The sequence below is a fragment of the Rhyacophila brunnea genome, unplaced genomic scaffold (assembly GCF_057557595.1).
Source record: "Rhyacophila brunnea isolate RB1 unplaced genomic scaffold, BYU_Rbru_1.0 scaffold_4, whole genome shotgun sequence".
In the NCBI taxonomy this organism is placed as follows: domain Eukaryota; kingdom Metazoa; phylum Arthropoda; class Insecta; order Trichoptera; family Rhyacophilidae; genus Rhyacophila; species Rhyacophila brunnea.
In genome coordinates, this window is record NW_028233068.1 from 37,320,733 (window position 1) to 37,340,033 (window position 19,301).

At 33.2% G+C, this 19,301-nt stretch overlaps 1 protein-coding gene across 1 annotated transcript; it reads right to left on the reverse strand.

Annotated features, from left to right (window-relative positions):
* Window positions 1–10,800: 10,800 nt before the first annotated feature.
* Window positions 10,801–16,652, reverse strand: TBC1d7 (TBC1 domain family member 7). Its single transcript, XM_085954805.1, has 7 exons — window positions 16,327–16,652; window positions 14,611–14,795; window positions 13,350–13,528; window positions 13,149–13,244; window positions 11,565–11,694; window positions 11,369–11,458; window positions 10,801–10,917 (listed from the first exon to the last, which is right to left on the reverse strand). The coding sequence occupies exons 1-7, from the start codon at window positions 16,514–16,516 to the stop codon at window positions 10,909–10,911; spliced, it is 879 nt and encodes a 292-aa protein (XP_085810931.1). The 5' UTR covers window positions 16,517–16,652; the 3' UTR covers window positions 10,801–10,908.
* Window positions 16,653–19,301: the final 2,649 nt, after the last annotated feature.

Here is a 19,301-nt window from a genome sequence, read left to right on the forward strand (position 1 = left end):
TACTCTGTTATCTTGAGTTCAATTAATTATGTTAATGTTTTATAATGGTTTGTAATGAATAAATACCTAGGTACATAAAAATAAATGTTATTGAAGACACTGTGTTTATTTTGTTAAATCTTGTTTTACAGTGTAATAATATTATATGGTTTCGCATTTATGTAAGGTTATATTCTACGTACATATATCTATATCATATTATACTAAATCAATCGAATATTGTAGGAATTATACACAAACATAACCAACAAAAATAATGATTTCGTTTGACATTTCATTTTTGACGTTTCATCTTGTACCATAGACACCGATTTTCTCGGTTTTGGCGATGTTGCCAACTAGTCACTCGCGAATTAAAATAGTCCGTAGCGAGTGGCTTCAAAAATAGGTGTTATCGTATACGGTATGAAACGGGCGATACTAACTTGTCATACCACACGGTTTTCGACCATACGACTCGCAAGTTCTAACATACCCGCCCATGGTGGGATTGTCATATGTGACGCTAAAAAACAAACGTGGTCATCTCCATCACATGTGAAACTGAGTAAATCAACTTTTTTGTTTTTGTGGTTAATTTGAACCCGTGAGTTAATAATTTCCTAATTTATGATTATATTTTATTTAAAGAATACGATTTAAACAATGCTCAATAATCGCGGATCCTTAATAAACAAGATATTTACGATTTTATGTTGGAGATGGCTATGTTTGTTTTGTATCATCTGGATTTGACATAAATACTATTGGAGATAGACAGTTTTGTTTTGTATTCGATCGGTTTGTTTTGTATTCTTACAAACAGGGTTGTGTTAAAATGGGTGCCGGACGAAATCCCGAATGTCAAAATTGGTTGAAAATTATTTTGTTGCATCATTCCATAATTAATAATAGTTTTTTATATAACTATTCTAATTATCTTGTTAAATTACACACTCTAGAAAAAGCGCCGCCTATTGGGGTACCGCTGGTTGAAAATTATTTTGTTGCATCATTCCATAATCAATAATAGTTTTTTATATAACTATTCCAATTATCTTGTTAAATTACACACTCTAGAAAAAGCGCCGCCTATTGGGGTGCCGCTGGTTGAAAACTATTACTGTTTATATTTTTTATTTTTCGGGATTTCGGCCTTTGGGATTTCGGCCTTTGGGCTTCCGGCCATTCGGGATTTCGGCTTTCGGGATTTCGGCATTCGGGATTTCGGCCCTTCGGGATTTCGACCGGCACCCGAAAAAAACAACATTATAAATGTATAACTTATTTCATATTTACAACTAACACTTCATAATTTGAAAATTATAATTGGGTTTATGAATTTATTTTGAGTTTTATGATATTAGAATTAAAGGTAACTAAACAAACATAACAATATTTTTGAATAAAAATATATAAAAAAAATAAAGATGACTGAACCAGTTTACACGATATTATGCAGCTTTAAAACTGAACATAAAAAATGAACAGCCAAGGCACAGCCCTGAGGTTCTAAAATGCTAACTGTCGTAAAACGTTTGAAAATCAAAATTTACTTACCGTTTTTCAGTCTTCTTTGAACGTTTAATGGTATAATTTGATCTGGTTAACTTTCGTGCATTATCTGGAGACACTATTTCAAACTTTATTTGGATTATTTTCCATTCATTGACAATTATTTCGCTTAAAAACTTGAAGAGCACATCGTATACACAGAGAAAACTTTTTGCTGATGGGAGTCATCTTGATAAAATGCCACGACATGATTGGCCATTTTGAAAAAGTGCTACGTCGTTATTGGCCAAGACGAATGTGACCACGTTTGATATAAAAAATCAATGGATATGACTAAGTTTGAAAAAAATCACATCTTTTATTTGAATTTTTGAAGCAGAAATTGAGGAGATAGCCATGTCTTAACTAAATAATATTATATAAAACAACACAAGCAATCATACCAACCAAAAATCTCAAAAAAGTCATTGACTGGAGATGGCCACGTTTGTTTTTTAACGTCACATATATGGGCGAGAATGGAACCTCGACAATATTGATGACTGGAGCTTTGTAGCCGTCGGCAATGTAACCTTCCTCGTGGAGGTAGGATTTGAAGTTAAGTCGCCCCAGAAGGGATTGAACATGTGCCTGTTTGAGGGACCAACTACCTTTTTGTACCTGCGTTGTGTCAACTCTGAGGATCTTATCGCCTAGCCTAGAGCCACCACCCGATGTTCTGTTGGGCCTGTGGTGGGATTGTCATCAATTGGCGAGGATGGGACCTCGGCCACATTGATGACTGGAGCGTTGTAGCCGACGGCAATGCAACCTTCCTCGTGGAGGTAGGATGTGAAGCTGAGTCGCCCCAGAAGGGATTGGATATGTGCCTGTCTGAGGGACCAACTGCCTTTTTGTACCTGCGTTAGTAGATGGTGATGGAGTGCTACACACTTTTCCGGCGACAGAAACCTCCGCTTGTTATGTGTGTCCCACGTGATGTCCAGGAACCCTCATTATTGGCTTTGAATCTAACAGGATCTTTTTATATTTATTAAACACCCTAAAGACTCTAGGAAGTTATCCTGTATTCCACCTGAACCGAGACTGTTTCTCGGATTGGTTGGCTACTGAGAAGTCGTCTAGGTAAGTGAATATTCTCAGCCATTCTTTCGTAGGTGTTCGGCGACCCATTTGGTCAGGAATGCAAACATAATCGAAGCGGCTGACAGCACGAACGGGAGATACGTGAATTGTAGGAGCTTCCCTCGGTAGGCTAGTCGAACGAATCGACGATGTTGAGAAGCCATGGGTACCTGGAGGTACGCATGGCTTAGATCTATTATTATTAGCCAGTCTTCTTTTTGTAAGACGGCTGGAACCTTGTAATGGTGAATTAGTTTGAATGGCTTTGGCTGTAGGAACGCATTCAAACGCTTTCGTTTGAAAACAGGGCATAGGGTCCCGTCCTAGAATTCCTAAGTTCTTTAACTCCTCGATCTCGAGAGTGACCTCTGCTGATTGTTGCGTTCGAAATTCTTTCCGTAAAAGTAAAGAAGGACTTACCAATGATGATGTCCGCACAAAAGGTATGCGGGCTACGGTTTTTTTTTTTGCCAATGTTGGGGGGTAACTTACGCCATTTAGACTCCCCGAAAGTCTCTTAGGGGGCCCCCAATGTTGTTGGTCGTCCAGATGCGGTCACCTCCGCTTGGAATACGGACCCCTGGTGGAACCCGTACCTCCCCTGGCGAACACCTTCACACAGGACGTCTCCCCTTGGGAGTACCCCGGCTATAATGTGAGTTCGAGGGTCTTCCGGGACTCTGAGCTCGGAAGAATCCTTGATAGTGCCTCCCGAGTGAAGGTATCCTTCACTGAGGACGAAATCACCTGGCGCCGAGCTTGCATAATCTGTAAGCATCTGAGTCTTGTCCTCGCAAATTTGATTATGCGTTATCCCCAAAACTCTCTTCGAGTTTTTGGTACAGGCCCATCGCTGTTATGATGTTTATCTTTTTATGATAATAACTTAATTCTCTTCCGAAATCTGTGCGTCGCGAATAATTCGCTGTCGACAGCGTTCCCAAAAATCGCGGCGATTATTCGCTGCAAATTCGTACTCAAGACGCGAGATGGTCGCGCAAGTTCTTTCCCGTAAGCCAATACGAGCTTGATTGGCGAATATGTATTCGCTTTGGCGTGTGGACCGCATTACTATGCCGTGTGGCCATGCGAGTGTTTTTTTGCACAGGAAAAACCGCGCAGGCAAGTTGCTGCCGTGTAGCCGGCGCAATACAAGTTGAAAATATTATAGGTTTTTTCGTTTCTCATAAAACAAAATTACAGAGAATTCAAGAAATTCTTGAAATTTTAAATTAAAGTCGAGGGTTTTTTACCTCTTTTGAGCAACTTTTTTTCTAGATTCACCAAAGTTTTGTCTTCCATTTTATTAGGAAATTAGATAGTCCAATCTCTTTGGGAAGGTACCTACTCTATTTTTTTTACTTAGGTAGGTAGGTACCATTATTTGCTTGTAAATTAACACGATTGCTTTTTATAATAGGTACCTACCTACCTAGTACCTATATGGTGAAGACCAAATTGTGTGCATTCACTGGTCTTAGCCATATGCTTTACTTTATTGAATGTGTCACAATAAATTCTTCTTTAATTTTTGTTCTCGTAAAACCATGTTTATTATATTATTTATTTTGTAAAATCTGGGATTTTATTCTGCCGACTGGCATATTTTTGAGAATTACAGTTGGCAGCATTGGGTAACCCTACAGTCCAGTGTTACCATGTCTACTGAAATTTCAGTAGATCTACTGATATTTTTTGACAATATACTGAATTTTTGATTTTTTTTCGAAATTCTATAAATCTACTGATATTTGTGTTTCTCCATAATTATAAGTTTACTGATGATTATTTCATTAATAAACTTTTTTCATGTGTTACACTTCTAAATTGATGAAGAAAGCATTGTAACTCTACCCAAGAATGCCATTTTACCCATTAACATCATTGTTTACAATAAATTAATATTATTAGTTATTTTGATTCTTATAAGTCTTAAATCATATCTAATATACTACATTTTCCAAAATCTACTGATATTTTATGAAATCTACTGATTTTTTTGTCAAAACCTACTGAAATTTTAAATTTTGACTTGGCAGCACTGCTACAGTCTTGACTGGGCAGCTGTCACCATAGACTAATATTGGCTGTCACTTTGAATCTTATCTATGCTTTGAATTGAATTTTACCAATTTAAAACTCAGGTGCCCTGCTCATTTTGTAACTTTTATTCTGTTTATAATATGCCGTAAATGTATAATATCATTTAATCCAGCTAGAATTGTAGACTTAATGAAGTAGTTTTCATTGCCTAAAGCTTTATAGTAATATGGCTAATGAGAAGGTGCTTGAAAAACTTTTAAGTGTTACAAATTCCCAGTTACAACATTCGTATTTTAATCCTTTACTAAATCAAGTGGTTGCCGATGATGTAGCTAATGGATTGTGTAAAATACTAATTATTACATCTGACACTAACAACTCTATTTTAAAAGAAAATCTTCGGAAAAGTGTTGTTGAACTAATACAGAAACTTTGCAAAAACAGTGGTAAAAGCAATGTGCTGAAACAATCAAAAGAATCTCATATGGACATCATTGCAAAGCATTGTATTACTACTGAGAAGGCTTGGGATTCTAAACAAGCAAGACGCCAGTTTTTATATGATGAATTAGATTTAATTGGAGTTCAAAATTTACATTTGTACAACCATAAAACAACTGTACCTTTGGATGTCAACCTTGAACTAGCGGTTTCTATGATTAACTCGACTTCAGAACAATCCAGATTGTACTTGAACACAATCATAAAAAAATGTGTCAAAGATAATAATTCAGATTTTGATGACGCCACGTTTGAATTTTTAAGAAACGTATGGGACAATCAAAAACTGGTTGTTTCATTGGAAACATTCGACTTACTGACACAACATTTAATAACAATTCTTGAGACAAACTTTTTAAATGTGTCATTAAAACTATTAGAAGAAATTTGCATCTCTGAATCAGTAATAGATATCTTTAAAGTGAATATTATTTTACGAAACCAATTTCCAAATTATAAAAATATCATAGAAAGAGCAGCCTATTCCCCAAATCTTTTCCAAATATTGTTCTCTATTTTAAATGATATTTTTCAAAGATCTCACTATGATGATATTATTCAATGTCTCATCACTCACATTCTTGATGAAGTCAAATGTCAACGCACAGATTATAGTCTTGTCGATTTATATCCTTTTAAGTTAAAAAATATTGTATATTTACTTGATGGTGATCCAGACGATATTACATGTATACCGATTTTATACCATCATACTTTGGATCTCATTAATGAATTATTTTATAATCAAGGCAGCCATTTTGTGCTACTTATGTCTCATTATAATCTTTGGTTTGGACATTATTTGAAGAACAGAAAACCCAGCAATACATGCAACTTATAGCATTGAATTTTTATGATTGCTAACTAATTTTGATACATACTGTACCATATTTACCATCAATAAATTTATTATAATTAAGTATTATTGTAATTATTTTTGCATTTTAAGTAAAAATATTTTTTCCTAATATATTTTTTTATACTGTTGTAACTACTCATTTTAATTAAACAATAAACGAAAAATCATTAAAGCTAAAATAAGGTAAATTATAAAATAAACTAACAAGATTTTAAAAAAAATTCGTCATTAGCCATATACCCAGCAAAGCGGCTCTGTTCAAATACACAGAATAATTTATGAAGCTCACTAATATAGATACAGTGAGAAATCTTTACGTTGATAGGCGGCGGCTTGGAGAACTACATCCCCTCCTCTCGCATTTCAGTACTTTCAATACTTCGAAATCGAAAACCATAGACAAGATAAAACACGTGCGCCGCCGCCAGGTCTCACGTTAAAGATTTCGCAGTCTAGTGAAATAACTTAATCTTGAAATTGTGATTTCTTCTACTGCGGACGAATTACATAGGGTAAATTTAATTATTGTAAACACATTTGCGGACACATGTTAGTGATGACACATTAAAATTATTTTTAAAATTTTCGATTTAGATATAGAAATGAGTTAAGTCTTAAGATACGACACTATCTAATAGGAATATTTTCACACCGTGACACAAGTAGCAGGGAACATATTGCTTTAATCCAAAATACGACTTCTATAAAAGTCGTGTCGTATTCCGTTCCACAGTACAGGACGTCAATGGACGTCCTGTCATATCCCATCTCACAAAATACGATGTTTATAGACGTCATGTCCGCGAATGTGTTAATGTTATTATTTCCGACCGCTCTTACATCAAGCCCATTGCTTCGTTTCTCTCGCTTAGTGTCGCTTTAACTTTGTCATATTTTCTGTTAAAACTATCGAACTTCACATTTATGTGGTATGTAGAGGTTATATTTATAACATTTTTTTGATAATTGGTTGTCAACCCTTACACTGGAACAAACATACCAAAAAACAACATACACTTCTAATACTAAGCGGCGGGATCAAACCTACTTCCCACAGCTTCAGACGGTTGCTCTACCGACCAGGCCACCATGGGTCCACTGATATACAGTGGAACCCCGATCTACCGTTCTCGCATAAATCGTTTTTCCGCACGGATCGTTCATTTTTGAAAGTCCCGCCAAACACCCATAAGAACAATGTTAAATAATCCCGCATTAACAGTTCCCCGATTTATCGTTTTCCTCGACTATCGTCTAACAGTGGCGAAGGCTCCATACTAAGCGATTATTTAAAGCCTACCTTCTAAGAAAACTATATCTTCAAGTATTTATTTCAAATTGCAATAAAAAAATATATAGAAAATTTTAAAATATTAAGAGTCATCTATTGTGTGAATTTGAATGTAGACTATGTAAATTAGCCGAGTTTAGAATCAAACAAAAAATTACAAGCGAGTGACGACATCTGTTGTTTTTCTTTGAATGACGATTGTCGATTATTGACTTCATAATCGAAAATGGTTTTCTATACCTTATATGACTCATGTCTTCGAGCAAGTCTACAAATTTTATCACGTCTTGGAAGCGTTCGAGTGACCGCCTTCCAACTCTTTTTGCAAAGTTTATTGTCTATGCCTGCCGCTTTAAATAATAATAAATAAATAAGATGATTTAAAAAAATAATGTCTATTGGGTTCAATCAGATATAATTATTAATTGATTTTAAAAATAACAAATAATTGTATCTCGTGATAATTATTTAGATTAGTTCAGTCATAGACAAACATAATTTATATCGTTTTAATTCAGTCAGATTGTTGTTCAAAACATGGTGGTATAGTTTTATTTTGTGAGACAATTCTGTGATTTATTGTATTCTGAATGTGGATAGATTATCTTTTTTTGTACCCTAAGTCATTCGTCAGTGCTTCAAATACAAATTATTTGTAAAAATGTCTAGTTTTCCAACTGAAATTGGTCATTGCTGTAGTACAGATCAAATTTTAAAAATATCATTTTCAAGTTTGACGTTTAACCAAAAATCAGAAATTATCAAAGCTGGAAGATCAACCGTTCATTTAAATTTGCATACAGCAAAAAAAACTTATGTTAGACATTTCCACAACAATTTATATGACAAATATTCGTTTTTGACTGGCAGTTGTCAATTAAATAAACTATATTGTTGGCCTTGTATGCTATTTGCCACAGATAAGTCTGCGTGGAATTATTCTGGTATAAGTGATTTAAATAATTTGACAAATTCAGTGGTAAAACATGTGACTACAGAAAAACATTTACATTCAATCGTAAATCTGGAATCTTTTGGTAAAACTAGAATCGAATTTGCCGTTGATAAACAACAAAAGGCAATTGCTAGAGTACACAATGAGAAAGTCGACAGAAATCTTAATATAATGCGTAGATTGATAGATACAACAATTTTTTTGGGTAAACAAGAATTATCTTTTCGAGCACACGATGAAAGTGAATCATCAAATAATCGTGGAAATTTCATAGAATCTCTTCAATTTTTATCATCTTACGATTCTGTAATTGAAGGACATTTTAATTCATTAAAATCTTCGTGCGCCTTTTCTGGATTATCAGGTGAGATTCAGAATGATTTAATTTCGTCAATATCATCCGTAATTATTTCAGAAATTAAGGCTGAAATTGCAGAAGCTAGTTTTGTTTCTATAATGATAGATGAAACACCAGATATTAGTCGCCGTGAACAGTTAACAACCATTTTGCGATACGTTTCAAATAATTCTGTAGAAGAACGATTTTTAGGTTATGTAGACGTAAGTTCAGAGAGAACTGCCATTGTTTTGAGTTCACATGTATTCTCCATATTAGAAAAGTTTAATTGTAGTGAAAAATTGGTAGCGCAAAGTTATGATGGGGCTGCAGTAATGTCTTCAGAATTAAACGGAGTTCAATCAAAAGTTCGAGAAAAATGTTCTATGGCCATATTTGTACCGTGCCATGCTCATATTTTAAATTTAGTTTTATCTAGATCCGTTGAAAATGTTGCGGAATGTAAAAAATTTTTTGGACACATTAATAAATTAGTGAGTTTTTTTAATACATCTACAAAGAGAAGTGCATTGCTCAATGAAATAATGGATCGCCGTCTTCCAAGTGTTGCATCGACCAGGTGGCACTACCACTCTCGTATACTTAATGTAATACATGACAATAGATCTGATTTCATAACGACATTCGAGACAATACAGAATAATTCTTCTAAATGGGATGAAGATTCTTTAACCTTTGCAGATGCTTATGATAGTAAATTTAAAGAATTTGAATTTAACTTTTACTTAGGAATATTCTCCGAAATCTATGCCCGAACGGATATTTTATTTAAAATTATTCAAAGTAGAACTGTAAACATTTCTTATTCCATTAAAAAAATTAACGAATTTAAAAAATGGTTAGAGACCGACTTCCAAAATAGTTTTAGTAATTTATATAATAAATATAAAAACCTCTGTGAACCACCAAAAAAACGTCGCAGAAATGAATTAAATGATGAGCAATATTTTAAAATCATTTTTAAGGAGGTTTGCGATAACATTTTAATGCAAATGAACGATAGATTTGTTTCATTTGAAAAATTAAATTTTTTAGAATTACTTGAACCGACGCTATTTAAATCGTTTAAACGAAAATTTCCAGATAAACTATTTGAATCCCTGAAAAACAGTTATTCTGGTATTTTTGATTCAAGTCAATTGAAAAACGAACTTAAAGTCATTTATTCTTTACCAGAATTTCAAGATTCAAATTTAAGAGAGTTGTTCGAATATTTTAAAAACAAAAAATGTCTAGTGGAAGCTTTCTCACAGACTTATAAACTAGTCAAATTATTTTTAACGCTACCGACCACGACAGCGACGGCAGAAAGGAGTTTTTCTACTCTAAAACGTGTCCACACATATTGTCAAAATACTCAAAATCAAACTAGATTATCGAATCTTTCAATTATAGCTATTGAAAAAGAATTATTAATTAAATTAAAACGTGGGCAAACATTTTATGATGATGTTTTAAAAAAATTTCTGCAGAAAAACAGACGAATTGACTTAGAGTACAAATGATCATATAGTAAGCCTTTATATTAATTACCTACTGAAATATCTTGAAGTGTTTTGAATGGCAAAATGACAACAACGGCTTTTTTCAAAGCCACCAATGATATATTTTTGGGCGTATGTTACGTGTATGAATGTTTATGAAAATACATAATTTAAACTCATCGCTCAATTTTATACCGTCGGTGAGCTATTGAAATTTCAACGATTCAGTGTGGCGTTGTCATTAGTGTGCACATATTATTATTCATCAGTACTAATATCGTAAGTATTATCTTCTTATTTCCTGTAAGTATACCTTACAAGTGTGCTATTTTTCTCTGATCTCTACAGCTTACCTCTTCCCAAAAGTCACCCTTCGCCACTGTCGTCTAAATATTATAGTCATGTCACAAATATTATCCCGATTGACAAAAACCGTAGAATCGAGGTTTCACTGTAGTCGATTATTATTATCAAAGATGTTGAATCGTCTTTCAGATTCTGTGGCTTCGTTATGAAAATCGCTGAAGCAAGCTCCAGTTTGAAATAACAAGTAGGATATCTCATTTTTATATGTTTAGGTTCCATCTCTATACAAAAAGGTTTTCTTTAACATCTGTGATTATTCTGGTTGTTCACCAATAAAAATATAACAATCTTATTAATGCACAATAATATTTAATTATTTAATATCAATAATTACTTAATAGGTATTTCAGTCTATGTCAATAAATTATAATAATATATAAAAATTACATCCATTTTAGTTCACAGTTTACACAATCCATTAATAATTATTGTTCAGCACACCTAAAACAAAATAAATGCTATTAATGTTTTGCAGATGACGTACTAACCGCAAGGAAAATAATAAATTATAAGATAATCAACTGAGCATGCAATTACATACTTGGTAGAAATTCATTTTAAATTGCACAAATTCAGTTTTTTAGTCAACAGCTATTTCAGTTGTAACACCATTATCAAGACTGGTTTGTATTTGCTTACATTCATCATGATCAACAACCGAAATAGCTATTGACTAAAGAACTGAATTTGCAAAATTTGATATTATCGATATAGTATATTGATAGCAAAAAAAGTAAATCGCCGTTCCGATGTTAAAATTTTCAGTGTGACAAAATTGCACAAAAATGGAAGGTAAATTAGTAGTATACACAAATGTTCCGTCTACAGGGAGAAGGTTTTCTTTAAAATCTTTTATTATTTACTTTATTATATTGAATTAGTAAAAATATACCCATTTTGAGTTGGTGGGATTAAAGCCGAAATGATGTTGCCATAGCTCGATTGCTGTGTTTGCTATAGCACCTTCAGCTTCAGGAATTATCTATGAAAATAAATGTAAAAAAAATAATATAATTCATACGAAAACATACCTTTATGTAATGAATGTTATGGTTGCTATTAAACGAAAGGTTAGTGAAAATACTTACTTCATGTATGCATTTCGAAATTTGGTCTGCGTCTTTGCATTTCATTAGATTTCTTTTTAAATTTCTGAGAATAATAATTGCAACAAAAATTAGTATCATTGATGATCCGCCACAAATTTTATCCCAAATTCTGTAAATAATGCGGAAAAAAATATATTTTACAAGTATTGTTCATAATATTACACATGCATGGATTTACTCTCGACGAAGTTGATGAAGAAAATATATGGATAAACATGTATTATTCTGCAGTTGGCAAGATTGCATGCATGAATCAAACAAGTTTGGAAGCTTCTGAATTTTCATGTGACAGTAAATTTTTTTTCAATCTGCACCTACGCAGTAGAACGACAGTGGCGAACCTGCCGGCAAAAAAATGAACTTTCAGGTTGACCGATTTGCGACCGACTGCTGTCAGTCAAATATGTCGTAAAGATACGTCCACACGGAATGAAAAAATATAATATATTATTATATTTTAGTTAGGACGATTGCGAGTTTTACCAATAAATTACGAACTACTATGAAGGAATATATAAAACGTATAAATAAACGTAAGTATAAAAAAAAAACACACGGGTATACAACATAATATAAAATATAAATCATGGAATATTGACTTTTCAACTATATTACATATTATCTTTGTATGCAATTTAATGTTTATAAAATTTTAAAACCTCACGCAAAAAATGTTTTTATAGCACTTTTACAAGCACGCAGCAGATTTTACAAAATAAATATTGTTTTTTTTATAAAACATAAAACGACAATCACTAACATAACACAATGCTCAATAAAACTGAAAAGTTTAATCTAGTAAAAATCCAAATTACACTCAAAAAAGAACATAAGAAATTATTACAATATTTCAACCACTGTGGACTCAACTTTACACGACCCATAATATGCAACACAATAAAAGCTATTATTTTCAATATTTTTAACGGCATTTTTAAGTGTTTCTAACATGACTAAAATAAAATTAGTGTCAGTGATTTATTTCTTTTCATAGGCGCACAATCACAATGACGCGTTTTTACGTCACAAACATGGCTGCGTAATTTTTCGGTACAAGGGACTATGGACGATTTTATTCAAGTATTCACAGCTAAATTCAACAATCGATTCTATTTTTTAGTGTGGCACTTCGAACCTTATGTATCTAGGCATGATAACAGTAATACCAGCTATTTTTAATTGCCGTATTTATCATAATACAGCGAAGCATAGCATTTAGAAAAATGGTACCGCAGAGAGGGCCCCTTTCATATTGAAACTGACGCGGTGGCCGGTTTAACGAATGAATGATTTTTACTTTTACTGAAATCATTGGCTATTACAAGTGGGACACTTTACTTCCGGGGTCGATATAATAATCGTAATTTTGATATATACATTCTACACATTATAGAGAAACATATCAATGAGATATCTTATTTCTATCAATAGGCTGTCATGGCTAAAAAGAATTACTATTATTTTTTTATATAAAAATTGTCAGTCAATTTTTATTATAGTAAAATTTTATCGAAGCACCTCTATATTTAATGTATAAAATAAAAATTTTAAATATGTACTTACTTTACTAAGACAGCTTCTGCCAAAATACCAGCAAACAGGCAATTGAACCATTTTTCTAGTGGTAACACATGCAAACCATTTTTCTCTGCCAGATGGCTACAAAACAAAGGTAATAAATAATATGTATGTAAAAATTTAAATTATATAAGCTTTCGTTTTAAAGAAATTCACTTGAAGAGAACAGAAAATATCTCAACTCACTTATACAGTTCCGGTTCTTCTTTTTCGAGATAATGTCTCATGGAGTCGACAAGACGTGGCATTTCCTTTCCAATTTGTTCAACGAAATGATAAAAACCTTTCGCTACCCAATAAACATCAACATCATCGTCATATAGCTGAAGCAACATTTCTGAAATGGGCACTATGCCGTTTTCCATCTGAAAAGATTTTAATTAGTTATAATAGATACAGCAACAACGACATTACAAAATCAGTACACTTCTTTATCATATTCCTACCCTGCAGCTTGGTAACCATTGGAGATATGATGAAAAATACTCTTATATAAGATGTGTATATATTAATTTTCTTCAACTTTTATTTAAAACATTCAATATTTTCAGTTGTTAATGAGATATAGCTGAATTTTTTTTAATAGTCTGCGATATTTCAAGATGGAGGCCGTAGAACAGCATGTATGAGTGGTGATTTTTGGGATGTTGTTACTGGGCACTAGCACTATACGAGGTCTCCCCATTAGTGGGGTTATTTCCAAATAAAGGGTAATTTTGACCTAATATGACAATGTATATAAAAGTTTATTTGACAAAATAAAGGTTTTGGCACAGAAAATATGCATACGAATTTAAAATTATACTAAAATATTTATGAAGCAAGATCCAAAAGTACACCAACGCCACAGAAACGTGTAGAGGAATTTAATGAACTTCTAATCCAAATTTTTTTCATTTTATTTACTTATAATTTTTTTTATAATATTTAATTGAATCTACTGACATTATTCAAATAGGTTGTTAATCCTCTGGGATTATTTATAGGGAGCTTGATGTCTGGGAAATATTGGCTGGGTTTAATGTCCGAAGGGTTTTTGTCCAGGGGGTAATTGTCACATTACCCTATAAAAATATCACAGTAAATTTCAATAGTTTTGACAGAAAACATAACATAGTCAGATCGCCGATAGCCGATCATGAGAAAGTGAGGCGATAGGCCTGTTGTAAGTGCAATCGAGAGTAACAACTATAACACCAATCACATTTACCCTGCCTAATTGCTATACACTACAAAAAATCGCATTTGTGCATGTTCAAAGTTAAATTGTTCCACTATAATCATGTTATTAAATTTTAAATTATTTATGTAAAATCTGTTAGTCTGTTCGAAACATTGATCAGAGCACACAAAAACGCGATCTTGTAAAATCAGGACAATGGGCACGATTGATCTATTGGCCATAACTGGTATAGATTATATTATAAATAATGTAATGTTTACAAACCTGCAGATTGAAATCATAATATAACTTTCCAGATTCAAGTAAGAACATCGCTAGAAATAATTGTGACTTTGGGGTATTGTTGTCCACTATGCGCATAACTTTCAAGGCATGCAGTAAGTCACTGTACTGTGCCTGCCTTTGTAATGTCACAAATGTATGGGAGTCTGTATATACTGGTAAAACACCTAAAAATAAATAAAATAAATAATGTTTGGCTTCTCCTACTTATTTTGATGCCGTCTTCTATCGAAGGCACAAAATTGCCGTACACCTTCAGTGACTGGCTGAAAATCTTTTTTGTTATATTATAAACCTGTTATAAATAGTGCAATAGTGATTGAATGAGACCATTGGAACTTTGGATTTCAATTCAAAGTAGTAGATATACAAGTGTATTAGTAATAACCACGTATAATGTTCACTAACGCTTTCAACAAGAACCCAATGAGTTTGGCGAATGGCCAACAATCATTCCTCATAAAAAAGTCTGTTCTGCTTAGCAGTAAATATAATAATTTACTTACTATTGACTGAAAGAAAGCTGTACAATAAATAGTTTTTCTTTGGATTTATATTTTTAGTAAAAAATTGAAAAAGAACAAGACAGTAAGAAACTGTACATCCCTTTATATAGATTCAACATACACTTTGGTGATAATTCATGATAAGGTAATTGTACCGCAGGTGCCGTCATGAGCTTTTATGATTTTTTTTTTACGAAAACAGTTTATTCCATTTGGACAATTATAATAAATACCTTTTTCTGTCAGCGCATAAGTTTTTCGATCCAATAATTGTTAATTTAAAATTTGAAATTTTCATACATTTTGATGCATCATTATCACAAACTAAGATTATAGTAGGTTGGGGTAGGTTAGATTATGTTAGGTTTGGTTTGGTCTAAAAAGAAAGTTATAAAATCTCATTACGGCAGCTGCGGCACATTTACCCATGATAAATTTGGAAAATACTTACACTAATATGTGATATGAAATATGTTTTATTAAATAATTTTTATATGTGGCGAATATCAGATGACAGATAAATTTTATAAAACTAGATTACCTACTAGTATTATTTACAACACAGGACAAGTATGGTAAATACATACCATCATAAATCGTCCGGTGTTCGAATTTAGAACTAAGCTCATCCCAGTATAACAAGTATTGAATGATATTATGTCAAATGTTAGTATGTGGCGCCCTCACTCAGCGGACAACTTATACTGGTGGATCTATAGTACTGTAATTAGGTACTACAAGTTTGATAAAGTCAACAGTTTTGTATACTTTTGTTGTCTTGTGAACTGATAGTCTATGGACCTGACTATCGAATAGATGCTACTTTGGCCTATTATGACATTTTAATTTATCTCCTATTATTTCGTCCAACTGTGTACACACTTTACAAGACACTTGTAAAACCTATACTCACTTATATGATTGTAATGCGGTTCAATCAAACATTATAGAGGCAGTCAAAAAATCAACGGCAATGGAAGCTGGCAATAACTGGCATATGCTTGGGGTACCGAATCAAAAAGCAACCACTTTGGATAGGAAAAGGTGGAGAGTTCGATGGAAGCCACGACGTACACTGGGTTGCTCTGGTTGATGTGTGCTCTATAAACTAGGTCACCGTGGTTGTAAATAAAGCCCACTTTTTTGTAAATATATTTATATGTAGTTTTGATGGTATGGTAAAGTAACTTACCTAACTGAACTTTCCATAATAAATTTCGATATGCTGCAGGAATAATGAACTTTAGAGAGAATTGTTTCAATTTGTTTTTGTCCCAAGGCTTATCTTTTAAAAGAATATCCAAAGACTTTTTCTCTTCGACGTTCCTACAGCCAACCTTTTCATAGTAAGATGATCGAAAATTTCTTTCATCGGTGCCCATATCAGTAATTAGTCAGGTTACACTATGTAAACTCTTTGAAAGTGTGATAGCTATTTGATAATGTGAAATTATTGAATCACAAAGGAAAATTATATTTTATACAAGAAGACCTGTCAAATTCAAATTGACATTTCTGCAATGGTATTGCCAGTATTGAATATTCTACATCATTTTCATAGATAAGGTATAAAATCAACTTTACGTATTATATTATCTATGATTATATTAATAAATTCTAAATTCAGAATTATAGCGCCTGTACACGGGCATGGAATTACTGTCGGCAATCGCGCTTATTTTAAACTATCATGACAATAACTGTTTATACGTAAAAGTGCTGACTGTCTCTCCAATCTCATTATTCAAGAGTAAGCGAGACGCGAGGTTGCCATTTTATACAATACTACTGACAGGTCGTATTGGAAATCGGTTAAGCTCAAAACGAGTAGTTCATTATTTTACCGGCATGTTCGTCCCTATCGCTCTACTGCGCAGGCGCAGATCGAAAATAATCTTGCGCGCTATAAATCTTCACAATTCGGAAGCTTCCAAACTTGTTTGATATATGCACGCAATCTTGCCAACTGTAGGATAATACCCCGTTTACACGTGCATGGATGTACTGTGCACAGTAAGAAAATGTATGGGGAAACATGTATTATCCTGCAGTTGGCAAGATTGCATGCATAAATCAAACAAGAAACAAGATTGGAAGATTCCAAATTGTGATGATTTATTGCGCGTAAGTAAGATTATTTATGATCTGCGCCTGCGCAGTAGAGCGATAGGGGCGGGGCAAACATGCCGGTAAAAAAACGAACTACTCATTTTGAGCTCCGATTTTCAGTACGACCTGTCAGATAGTTGTATAAAATGACAACCTCCCGTCTCGCTTACTCTTGGAGAGACAGTCAGCACTTTTACGTGTAAACAGTTATTGTCATGACAGTTTAAAATAAGCACAATTGCCAACAGTAATTCCATGCATGTGTACAGGCGCTATTATACATGTTTCCCCATACATTTTCTTACTGTGCACAGTACATCCATGGACATGTAAACGGGGTATTACGCAAGCTTGGTGTTGTAGTGTTGCTACAGCGCACCTAAAAATAAATCCACTTCATTGAAACATTAGTGATCAGCTTTATTGTAAGCAGTAAGAAAAATTAGAGACTGACTTGAAGCTAATTTAATTATTATTAGGCCTGCAGTGATTCCCAATGTGGGGCGTACGCCCCACCGGGGGGCAATATGAATGTTTTGGGGGGAAAAAGGTCGTCTTGAAAATCATTTGAAGACAAAGCATAGCACAAGGATCGCATTAATTTTCTTACGAGCTGTACATGTACAACGTAATATACATAATATTTTTAGACTTACGAAAGTTAAATTAAAAAATTGTGCAATTTTTATTTGAAGCAATTCATTTTTTTCCAGAATTAGTTAGGTAAGTAACTATAAAATTTTTATAGAAGGGGGGGGGGTGGAGATTTTTGAAGCGTTGAAGTGGGCCTTGGAAGAAATAAGGTTGGGAAATACTAGAGCTTTTTACACAGGCGACTTTAGTCACCGACGATCTAGTAGTCCTCCCGACAAAAGATCGCTGCGATCGTCCGTGTAAAAAAGCCTTAGTAAAGTTACCCATATTTAGGTTCATATTGAAATATTTAACCTTCAAAAATAGAGTTACCTAATACAGTAGAACCTTAATTATCTAGAATTCTATATATGACTTGGTTTTGCAGAATTATAAGAAATAAATACGATATTAAAACATAAAAACAAATGAAGTTTTGAAATTTATTCCGGAAAATTTTATACATTTTTTATGATTATCCGGACGTATCCACAATCAGTTTGGATAATAGAGGTTCTATTGCATTCAATACGTTCCCACAGTTTCGCTTGACCTCCAATTTAATGACTATCCAGGGCCGGTCCTCCAATTGTGAGGACACCGAGAGACCTAGGAATGGGTAGACAAAACCTCCAAAAAGTTTCACTTAAAATTATTTTTATAAGTAATATAGGTAGGAACTAACTTACTGGACATTTTCCTAATACAATAAAACTACTTATCTAATCGCGTTAATTTACGAGTAAATTAATCATTCAAATTTTTTCAAAATAAAAATTTGTATGTCTTCTAGCTACCAATCAATAAACAGATAAAATTACAAGACCAGTTTTCATTAATTTATCCAACAATATTATTATGAACTGCATCTCCCATGATGCCAACGAATCAAACATTTGATATTCACAGATACTTTTTTATTGCGACAAGCAAAGTCACATTCAGCCATATTCCCCTTACAAAATGCTTTTGACTACCAAAACCCATTTTTGATAATAGGTAGTAAGGGGAGGGGTGTGTAAAGGAGATGGGGACAAAGGGTGTATGAATAAAGATTATGTATTTGTAAAAAAATATATTTTGATTATTATTAAAAATATACATTGTATAAAACAATGAGATTGTAAAATCAGTGCTGTTTAATTTTATGGTAACCCTAGTAAGTTGTGCGCAGATATAGGGAGATTCTTGGAGGAGGTTAGCCATCCTGGAGTGTCAAGCCAATGATGATCATAACTATTTGTGGTAGTTATTTTATAGTTTTCGGATAATTATATTTTAGTTTCAAAATTCGGCTGGCAGACCACTTCTTCTCTTGGCCTATCTATACTTTAAGTTTCACGCTATGTGTGACGACACAATTGGGTACCCATTTACGATTTTGATTCAGAAAGTACAGTGAAACCCCGATTTTATGTTTTGGTA